Genomic DNA, 11,165 nt, shown 5'->3' with positions numbered 1-11,165 from the left:
CATGTGGGACTCAACTTTTCATGACAACATTCTAATTTCGCAATTTTGTGCCATCTGACCTTTTATCAATATTTTCCACGACCCTTTGATTTTGGGAAAATATCACTTCTTAGCCTCGTATCACATTTTTTCTCTCAATGAATTTGACCCTTTACACTCAAGGGAATTGGCCTATATGGACAGGGCCAAATTGAAATGTTTCTAACTGAACAAATATGAGACGCCTATGCATGACCATGGTAAAACTGAAAGGGAACACTTTGGAGATGATGAGGAAATGGTCAGAACAAAGGTGAGGACACAACAGTCCACCTGACACAATACAGAATCCAGACATTTTACTGATGAAAGATGGATTGTGTATGTGTGCCATTCAGAAGGTGAATGGGCAAGACAAAAGATTGAAGTGCCTTTAAACGGGGTATGGTAGTAGGTGCCAGGCACACCAGTTTGAGTGTGTCAAGAACTGCAATGCTGCTGGGTTTTTCACGCTCAGCAGTTTCCCATGTATATCAAGAATGGTCCACTACCCAAAGGACATCCAACTTGACACAACTGTGGGCCAGCATCCCTGTAGAACGCTTTCGACACCATGTAGTCCAGGCCCTGATGAATTGAGGCTGTTCTGAGGGCAAAGGGGGGTGCAACTCAATATTATTAGGAAGGTGTTCCTAATATTGTGTACACTCAGTATATAGTAATATGGCTTGTGGATCATTCTGTGTTAATCTTATGTAGCAGGCAGCAGGGTGTGGCATAGAGGAGAGTATTGATGACAGATAATACAGAGTAGCATAGTTACAACCAGCAAGTGGCTGGCATATTTATTAGAAAAAATAAGTGAAGAAGTTTAAACCACGTCAGTTATACCAGGACCTGTGCATATTGATATTAGCACCACAGTTGTAAGGCAAGCTTGACCTCAACTCCTCGTTACAGAAACCCCCATGTGCTTCAATGAGGCAACACTCAAAAGTCTTTGTTCTTCAATTCTGGTCCAGGGGACACACAGTGTGTGCAGGTTTTAGTTCCAGTCCAGTAGTCCTAAAACATCTGATTCAACTAATCAAGGGCTTTATGATCGGTTGATTAGTTGTATCCAGTGAGCCCAGTGTTGGGCTGGAACAAAAGCCTAAACACCATGCATGTTTCCGGGATAAGGATGAAATATTAGCCAAAGCATGTGTGGCTCCAGCTGTGATTGAGTCAGTGCAAAAACTTTGTATCTAAGACCTACAGGCTAGTGCTACTGGGATTTTGAGGATGGCTTGAGCTTGGAGAAAGGGCACTCTCTGTCCACATCCCTCATAGGGATGACAGTAATTTCCCCTCACACATATTACACAAGCCAAATATTAAAGAGGTCATACATACTGTATGTCTGGACATTCAGGTTATGAGCCTTACATCATTCATTAAATGTAAATGCTTATCACCCCAATGTATGTAAAGTTGTCTCCAGCTGGAGAAGCTTACTACTTAGGATTATCTAATACATTTAATCAATCAATCAAACAATCCTTCCCACCCCATCTCAATGCATATATGCCAAAGGTGGCCTGTCCAACACTCAAAAATACTAAATGTATTGCTTTATTTGATATAAAAACAAGAGGCAAATGGTCATTTTAAAGATAAATGACATCTATGAAAACTGGACACCACTCACACTCAATTGTTGTGATACCCAAATTATTGGCAAACGTATACGACATTGTTTTAAAGGTCTTATCTAATCACCATGATCTTTTTTTACAAGAACAATAAAAGAGAATATCATTATGCTAAGAGGGGTTTGACAAGTTTGTGCTTTGTCACCTTTGATGAATATCTATGTGTCTGTGTGCATTGATATTGCATACATTGCCAGTCAAAAGTTTGGACACAACTACTCGTTCAAGGATTTTTCTTTATTTTTACTATTTTCTACATTGTACAATAATAGTGAAGATATCAAAACTATGAAATAACACATATGGAATCATGTAGTAACCAAAAAAGTGTTCAACAAAACAACATATATTTTATATTTGAGATTCTTCAAATAGCCACCCTTTGCCTTGATGACAGCTTTGCACACTCTTGACATTCTCTCAACCAGCTTCACCTTGAATTCTTTTTCAACAGTCTTGAAGGAGTTCCCACATATGCTGAGCACTTGTTGGCTGCTTTTCCTTCACTCTGCGGTCCGACTCATCCCAAACCATCTCAATTGGGTTGAGGTCGGTGGATTGTGGAGACCAGGTCATCTGATGCAGCACTCCATCACTCTCCTTCTTGGTAAAATAGCCTGGAGGTGTGTTGGGTCATTGTCCTGTTGAAAAACAAATGATAGTCCCACTAAGCCCAAACCAGATGGGATGGCGTATCGCTGCAGAATGCTGTGGTAGCCATGCTGGTTAAGTGTGCCTTGAATTCGAAATAAATCACAGTGTCACCAGCAAAGCACCCCCACACCATAACACCTCCTCCTCCATGCTTTACGGTGGGAACTACACATGTGGAGATCATCCGTTAACCCACACCGCGTCTCACAAAGACACGGCGGTTGGAAAAATCTCAAATTTGGACTCCAGACCAAAGGACAGATTCCCACCGGTCTAATGTCCATTGCTCGTGTTTCTTGGCCCAAGCAGGTCTCTTCTTATTATTGGTGTCCTTTAGTAGTGGTTTATTTGCAGCAATTCGACCATGAAGGCCTGATTCACACTGTCTCCTCTGAACAGTTGATGTTGAGATGTGTCTGTGACTTGAACTCTGTGAAGCATTTATTTGGGCTGCAATTTCTGACGCTGGTAACTCTAATGAACTTATCCTCTGCAGCAGAGGTAAATCTGGGTCTTCCATTCCTGTGGCGGTCCTCGTGAGAGCCCGTTTCATCATAGCGCTTGATGGTTTTTGCGACTGCGCTTGAAGAAATTTTCAAAGTTCTGAACATTTTCCGTATTGACTGACCTTCATGGACTGTCATTTCTCTTTGCTTATTTGAGCTGTTCTTGCCATAATATGGACTTGGTCTTTTACCAAATAGGGCTTTCTTCTGAATACCTTGTCACGACACAACTGATTGGCTCAAACACATTAAGAAGGAAAAAAATTCCACAAATTAACTTTTAAGAAGGCACACCTGTTAATTGAAATGCATACCAGGTGACTACCTCATGAAGCTGGTTGAGAGAATGCCAAGAGTGTGCAAAGCTGTCATCGAGGCAAAGGGTGGATATTTGAAGATGCTCAAATATAAAATATATTTTTTGGTTACTACATGATTCCATATGTGTTATTTCATAGTTTTGATGTCTTCACTATTATTCTACACTGTAAAAAAAAAAATTAAATGAAGAAAAACCCTTGAATGAGTAGGTGTGTCCAAACTTTTGACTGGTAGTGTGCATGTTGGTGTGTGTGAGTGTGTTTGTCCTTTTCAATAGACGTGGTAAAGAGGTCAATGAAACTCGACCAAAACAATGGAAATGCCATCGAAACGCATGGGGGGAAAGATGCTGTTGGGGAAAGATCCAGAATCTCCTCATTGCCCACCAGCAAAATTAGCCTACATTTAGGCTATTGTTTATATCACACTATGTTGAGGTAAAAATCAGAGTATAATGCTAGTATTGATGTCAACCCCAATACATGTTCATGTCATCATCACCATGAAACTGCATTACAGTTAAAAACGACTTTGACTACCACCATCGATTTCTCTATGCTATCTATGGTACCAGTTCATACGAATGTGAATTAGCCTTTAGCAGTCACTTCTTCTAAACCTGAAAAGGGACTACTTCTAAATGTTATGCAGCGAAAAAAGAAAAATATATCCAAATCAGACTTAGTAACCACATTGTGGGCATGTTATAATAAATAACAAATTACAATTTGACAAATATCTATTTTGTTAAATCCGATTTGTTCAATGTGCACTAATCTGCCGTCCTTCTTCTATCCCCCATGGTCTCCGTTCCATTGACTTCTTTACCGCATCTATTAGCATTCAAAACGTGTTTATCAGAGATGATCAGTCCTGGTGATCAGGGAGATAGAGAGAGATACAGCCACAAGAACAGACAGACTACTGCCAAGCCATTGAGTAGAGGAGCCTGTGGGGATGATTGATGGAGGACTCATACTTGTAGGAGATCTGGTGAGACAAACAGACAAAGAGAGACTTTAATTCTCCAAAGAATAAGGTAGACATTTTAAAACCACTTGACTCTTGTGTCGTCTACACCTATTTGGTAGTCTAATGTTGTTATATCTTTTCGAACGGTTACATAGCCTGGCCTCACCTGGGGAAGAGGTAACAGTCGCGGACGCTGTCAATGCTGTGAGTCCTTGAACTTGTCAAAACGATCTCTCTGTACTCGTGATCTTCATTGCTTACACTCTTTACTTCAGCCACCCTAAAGACCTCTGCTGGGGATATCAGCTGATCAATGCTTTCTGAGAAGCAAGTGTAGTTCTCCACGTTGACTACAGTGCAAGAATTGATGTTAAAAAGGCTCCCATTGTCTGTAGCAACTTCCTCCGAGTCGGAACGTTTGGCCTTGGTTGAGGTAAACCTCCCAAATCGCACTTCTGACCCTACTTGTGCCTCATACATTTTAATTGAGCCACGAAACACAGTTTGGCATTTATTTGGCTTCAAAAGCCTCATGGCATCCATCAGCAGGAAGTGAAGGGATTTGAACTGGAAGTTGCCATTATAGACATTGACATTCCCACCTTGATTCTCCACTGCATTGTTGAAATTCTTTCTGAACGCATTTCCCCCATGTCCGTAAGCCACCAATGCAGTCGTGTGTTCCTTGACGCCTCCCGGGATTAACTTTGTACACTGCTTTACCCCCCAGGCAGCACTATACTCTGGACTGCTATTCAGTTCTTCTTTCAGCAGACCCCCTTCCAAAACCTTCTCCAGCATCTGCTCCCGACAGTGAGTGTACTGCTCATCCACGGCATTAGGAGCCATGTCCATTTGCTTTGGCAGAGGAGTCACCTGTAATAGTACAGAGAATTGTTACCTTTTGTAATACAGGTAGTATCACAGTGTAACAATGTATCTTACATACAGTGGGGGAAAAAAGTATTTAGTCAGCCACCAATTGTGCAAGTTCTCCCACTTAAAAAGATGAGAGAGGCCTGTAATTTTCATCATAGGTACACGTCAACTATGACAGACAAAATGAGAAAAAAAAATCCAGAAAATCACATTGTAGGATTTTTTATGAATTTATTTGCAAATTATGGTGGAAAATAAGTATTTGGTCAATAACAAAAGTTTCTCAATACTTTGTTATATACCCTTTCTTGGCAGTGACACAGGTTAAACGTTTTCTGTAAGTCTTCACAAGGTTTTCACACACTGTTGCTGGTATTTTGGCCCATTCCTCCATGCAGATCTCCTCTAGAGCAGTGATGTTTTGGGGCTGTCGCTGGGCAACACGGACTTTCAACTCCCTCCAAAGATTTTCTATGGGGTTGAGATCTGGAGACTGGCTAGGCCACTCCAGGACCTTGAAATGCTTCTTACGAAGCCACTCCTTCGTTGCCCGGGCGGTGTGTTTGGGATCATTGTCATGCTGAAAGACCCAGCCACGTTTCATCTTCAATGCCCTTGCTGATGGAAGGAGGTTTTCACTCAAAATCTCACGATACATGGCCCCATTCATTCTTTCCTTTACACGGATCAGTCGTCCTGGTCCCTTTGCAGAAAAACAGCCCCAAAGCATGATGTTTCCACCCCCATGCTTCACAGTAGGTATGGTGTTCTTTGAATGCAACTCAGCATTCTTTGTCCTCCAAACATGACGAGTTGAGTTTTTACCAAAAAGTTCTATTTTGGTTTCATCTGACCATATGGCATTCTCCCAATCGTCTTCTGGATCATCCAAATGCACTCTAGCAAACTTCAGACGGGCCTGGACATGTACTGGCTTAAGCAGGGGGACACGTCTGGCACTGCAGGATTTGAGTCCCTGGCGGCGTAGTGTGTTACGGATGGTAGGCTTTGTTACTTTGGTCCCAGCTCTCTGCAGGTCATTCACTAGGTCCCCCCGTGTGGTTCTGGGATTTTTGCTCACCGTTCTTGTGATCATTTTGACCCCACGGGGTGAGATCTTGCGTGGAGCCCCAGATCGAGGGAGATTATCAGTGGTCTTGTATGTCTTCCATTTCCTAATAATTGCTCCCACAGTTGATTTCTTCAAACCAAGCTGCTTACCTATTGCAGATTCAGTCTTCCCAGCCTGGTGCAGGTCTACAATTTTGTTTCTGGTGTCCTTTGACAGCTCTTTGGTCTTGGCCATAGTGGAGTTTGGAGTGTGACTGTTTGAGGTTGTGGACAGGTGTCTTTTATGCTGATAACAAGTTCAAACAGGTGCCATTAATACAGGTAACGAGTGGAGGACAGAGGAGCCTCTTAAAGAAAAAGTTACAGGTCTGTGAGAGCCAGAAATCTTGCTTGTTTGTAGGTGACCAAATACTTATTTTCCACCATAATTTGCAAATAAATTCAAAAAAAATCCTACAATGTGATTTTCTGGATTTTTTTTTCTCAATTTGTCTGTCATAGTTGACGTGTACCTATGATGAAAATTACAGGCCTCTCTCATCTTTTTAAGTGGGAGAACCTGCACAATTGGTGGCTGACTAAATACTTTTTTCCCCACTGTATAGGCACTCAACAAGTTATGACAGTAACATTCCAATTAGCCAAGTTCAAATTCAAGCATTGGCCAAATTAGCCAACTCTGACCCAAATTTAGGACATTAAGGCCAGTTTCCCAGACCCAGAGTAAGCTTACTCCTTCACTAAAAACATGCTCAATGGAGAGTCCAGGAAAAGGCTCGCTCTAGATCTGGGAAACTGGCCCAGAAGTCTATCTACACAGTATGATGGTTCAATCAATTAAATGTTATGGCAAATGTATACATCTTTTAATGTGTTTGGTCAAAACTCTTACCATGTGAGAGAGCGCAGCAACGAGGATCAATATGAATATCTTCTCTCTCTGGCCCTGCATTTTCCCAGCAATGGCTCCCTCGTCTGTTCTGGTGGTCAATGAATGAGGGATTGAGAGGAGATCAGACAGATCAGAGATGAGAAATGAAATGCAATCAAGAGTAAATTACATAGAATAGAAAATAATCTTAAACATACACACAGACACAGATGTACTGTTTGTCTTTCATCAGAAAATGTCCAAGTAATGTTTAACTACACAACTACTGCCCCTGCTCACAGGTATTATTCTGAAAGTTTAAGTATCTACTACACAGATATTTTCAGTGTGGTATGTTCGTAGACTCAAGTGTAAGTAGCCTACAGCTGTTTTAATTAAGTAAGTTCTACTATTAATCACTCAAACTATAGGCCTACAATTCACTTTTATAAAAGGCCCTAAAACCTAAGCATAACATGGGACAATCAAAAGAATACATGAACGATACGAATTGGAAATATACCTTCAGAGTAGTGGGGTGCTCTCCTTGGGTAGGATAAATCACAGAATGAGAGAATATCAGTGTGCCTCTCTTCAGGGGCGTTTGCACATATTTTCCACTCACTCCCTGATTACCAAAAATGGAAAGAAACCGAGGCACTTATCTTTTCAGAGCAACTCCTTTTCCTTCCTCCTGACCATAGGAGGAAATAACATATTTTTTCGCATCCTTTTTTCCCCTCATACCATAGTTTGGGTTGGCAATGGGCCAAGTGCAGTTTTACCAAGCCGTGCAATGGTTGAATTGTGTTTTTAGTGTTTTGAGTGGTATTTATAATAATAATAATATATATAGTATTTAGCACTTTTATACTCCAGGGTTTCCAAAACTCGGACCTGGGGTCCCCCCTGGGTGCACATTTTGGTTTTTGCCCTAGCACAACACAGCTGGTTCAAATAACCAATGAATCATTAAGCTTTGATGTTTTTAATCAGCTGGGTAGTGCTGGGTAGTCCTAGGGGTGGCCCCAGGACCGAGTATAGGAAACCCTGTTATACTCCTTCCCAGGTTTGCACTTTATCGACCACTAGAGGGTACAGTGACCAAATCTCCACCCACAGTAATGCAGCCTTCATCCAATGTTTTTTGACATGAAGTACCAACAGGTTCACGAACAGTATGTGAAAAATAGTTCTGTATTCATGTCTGCATTTGTATGTATACATTTCCTCCTTACACAATTTACTTAGCAAAACAAGCTTTATTGGGTTACAGATTCATTGCAACAAGCATTGACAAAGAGGTGATTGCACAATTCTGTGTGTGACCAAACAAGCAAACATACGCTTTACGAATAATTACTACAAAGGATACGTTTTGAAATTGTAATACATATTATCCACATATTTGATCAATAGGATAATATTTATGGTCAGGGATTTGTTTAAAATATTGATGTAGCCTAAATCAGGGGTTTTCAAACCTCTCCTCAGGGACCCCCATCCATTTCTTGTATTTTAACTATTCCACAGTTAGTACACCTGATTCAACTAATAATCAAGCCCTTGAATGGGTGAATCAGGTGAGCAAAATTGTGAAACATCTGGGGGTCCCCAAGGAGAGGTTTGAGAGCCACTGGCCTACATCAATATCATTTATAGGTTCATAAACATAATTATATAATCATTATACAGTTGGCCTATACTAAATAGTAACAACAAACGTAATAGCCTAAGCATGAATTCTAAATCCAAAAACAATCATACCAGATATATTAGACACTTCCACATCTGTTAGACTAACAGCCATTAAAAATGTTGAAATTGTTGCCAACACTCAGTAGCCCTCTAAGCACAGTCTCAAGGTCTGTAACAGAGTTATACTCTCTAACAACACCCTGAGCTGTGTTAGGACCCAAGGCACCTCCAGACTTGAGAGGGTTGCCGTTGTTGTTGGTGCAGCAGTAGGCATTCCAGTAGTGACTCGGAACATTGACTCGCTGGTTCTGGTCTACCCACGTGCCGCTTGGGACCACCCCTGTCACCACATACATCTTACTACAGCCTACACTCAAAACGTCCTTCAGCTTCTTCTCGTACTGGTTCCATGGCCCCTTGTTCATCGTCCCGTCTTGCGGAGCTACGTTGGTATGGGTCATGGTGGCTTTGGCGGCATCTTGATTACCATGGTGTCCTGCGGGGTTGAGGTGCCCGCGGTCGTACGAGCCAAAGTTGTCATCGAGAGCCTGACTCCAGCCCAGCTTGTAGTTCTGTCGGTATTGTGGAGAGCGTTCATTGCAGCCATTGTTTTGGTTGTATTTCTTGATCTCACTCAAGGATCCTTTCTTATCCATTTGCTGCGATATTAGGTCAGGATGCACAAGCTGAAAAATACAAATATTTATAAATTAGCCACTCCACTTCAAGCTTTATACAACTCATTATTACATTACTGGTATTCTAGGCTACTGGTAGTTAGTCTGAAATTACAATGTACGAAATTGTACCTTCTAGTGCTTATTGCATAAATACAATCGTTTTCAAACCTGCTCTACAGCTAATGTCCTGTTCTACTGCAAATAGTACACTAAGGTGTTGCATCATTCTGTAGTTGTGCAAGTCACATTAAATGGCTTCTGCACTGAATTCATAGGACATTGAAAAGGTGATAATAAACATTTAAAATGCAAACCTGCGGTTCATAATAAACTATGGACCCCTCTCTGTTGGGGACCCCTTGGATATCCATTTCATAGGCAGAGTACAGAGGGATCCTCCTGGCTCGGTCATACAGAGTGGCAAAGTAATAGTGGTTACCGTTTCTCTGACAGATGTGTGCAGGAGAGGCAGCATTGTAAGCAGAGAGACATTGCGCAGGATTCTCTAACCCCTGTGTGTTTGGTTCGAGCGGAGTGGGGAGAGCTATATTCAGACCCGACACTGGTGTATTTTTGAAGAAAGAACCTTTGCAGTTGTCGAAATTTGAAGCCACTTCCCCTCTGACCCCCAACAAGGAGAGCAGAGAGAGGGACAAGAGGGACAGAGTCACCATGCTGTGCCCCTGTGGAGAAAAACATCACAGATGAACATATATTGCAATGATACCTTTACATTATGACTGTATAAGGTAATAATTTGTCACTAGAATCAACTCAAATCAGGTTATGAAAACCACCCAAGTTCCTGAAACATTATAGTTCATCTTTACTGTAGTCTCCTCCCATCTAGAGGTTGACTTCCTGCTTCTTATTTCTGGTCAAAGGTTTCTTAATGATCATGTTGCTGTGCGATTAATTATGCTATAATAATTGACACTGCAAACATATTGTTAATTTGTCAGCAGATACTTTAGAGGTATATTTCCTTAAGTGCATACCTTGATTGCATGACATGAGTATTGTTACTTAAGTTTCCACTAGCCTTTTTCATTTCCATGTTTGAGATAGCTGTTGCTGTGCTCAATACAGAGAACTTTGCACTATTGCATCGATTTGGAAATAACCATAACAAATTGAATATCCAAATAATTATTTGTTAGATTTTCAATCTCACCTTCTGAACTTGTTTAACAGTCCGTTGAATTGTTTCAATCCCTCAGAGGTCTGTAGCTTCAGAGTAAACACTTCCTCTTACTCTCTATTATATACTGTACTCTCTCTCACACACACACACACACACACACACACCTTTTCCTGCAATATAGAGCCATAATCATTATGCCTAATTCTATGTAAAAAATGTATACATTTTTCTGTTAGGGATGTGCATGGTTATTTGAATATCCGACCTACAACCCATACACTTATTATGGACACAGCGTGCCTACATTATTAGTTATCTTGTTAATGTTTGTTGTTAGTTGTTATTAGTCCCATCCTTTAATTCCATTCAACACATCCCATCTATCTTTTAACACCATCCATATAGGATTTCTATTTGCCATATATATTTCAACTGTACTGTGATGTTCTGAACCTTTCTATTCTCATTGTTTCTACAGATTGTGAATTGAAAATAAACATTTTTGCTAATAGTATTATTATGTTATTGATAGATTGACTATGACTTTTCAGATCACCCAGTATGTTTTAACCGACTTGCCAAAAGTACAGTTTGTTAAATAGAAATTTGTGGAGTGCTTGAAAAACTAGTTTTAATGACTCCAACCTAAGTGTATGTAAACTTCTGACTTCAACTGCACCTCTTTACCTGTTCAAT

At 40.8% G+C, this 11,165-nt stretch overlaps 2 protein-coding genes across 3 annotated transcripts; both read right to left on the bottom strand.

Annotated features, from left to right (window-relative positions):
* Positions 1–790: 790 nt before the first annotated feature.
* On the bottom strand, positions 791–7,534 carry LOC311112314 (T-cell ecto-ADP-ribosyltransferase 2-like). 2 transcript variants are annotated; one of them, XM_084155375.1, is made up of 4 exons: positions 7,471–7,534; positions 6,969–7,056; positions 4,293–5,002; positions 791–4,144 (listed from the first exon to the last, which is right to left on the bottom strand). In XM_084155375.1, the coding sequence occupies exons 2-4, from the start codon at positions 7,026–7,028 to the stop codon at positions 4,012–4,014; spliced, it is 903 nt and encodes a 300-aa protein (XP_084011501.1). In that variant the 5' UTR covers positions 7,029–7,056; positions 7,471–7,534; the 3' UTR covers positions 791–4,011. The 2 variants fall into 2 exon arrangements, with proteins under 2 accessions (XP_084011501.1, XP_084011502.1); XM_084155376.1 differs by having other exon boundaries at positions 6,969–7,051; positions 7,471–7,480.
* A 658-nt stretch (positions 7,535–8,192) lies between these two features.
* LOC311112312 (endonuclease domain-containing 1 protein-like) lies at positions 8,193–10,580 on the bottom strand. The gene is made up of 3 exons (XM_084155373.1): positions 10,500–10,580; positions 9,640–10,008; positions 8,193–9,331 (listed from the first exon to the last, which is right to left on the bottom strand). Exons 2-3 carry the CDS (start codon positions 9,997–9,999, stop codon positions 8,747–8,749), a joined length of 945 nt encoding a protein of 314 aa, XP_084011499.1. The 5' UTR covers positions 10,000–10,008; positions 10,500–10,580; the 3' UTR covers positions 8,193–8,746.
* Between the last annotated feature and the right edge of the window lie 585 nt (positions 10,581–11,165).

The sequence above is a fragment of the Coregonus lavaretus genome (genome assembly GCF_964263955.1).
Source record: "Coregonus lavaretus genome assembly, chromosome: 38".
Taxonomy (NCBI): domain Eukaryota; kingdom Metazoa; phylum Chordata; class Actinopteri; order Salmoniformes; family Salmonidae; genus Coregonus; species Coregonus lavaretus.
Note: the sequence above shows the minus strand (reverse complement) of the source record. Positions and strands in the feature narration are given on the sequence as shown.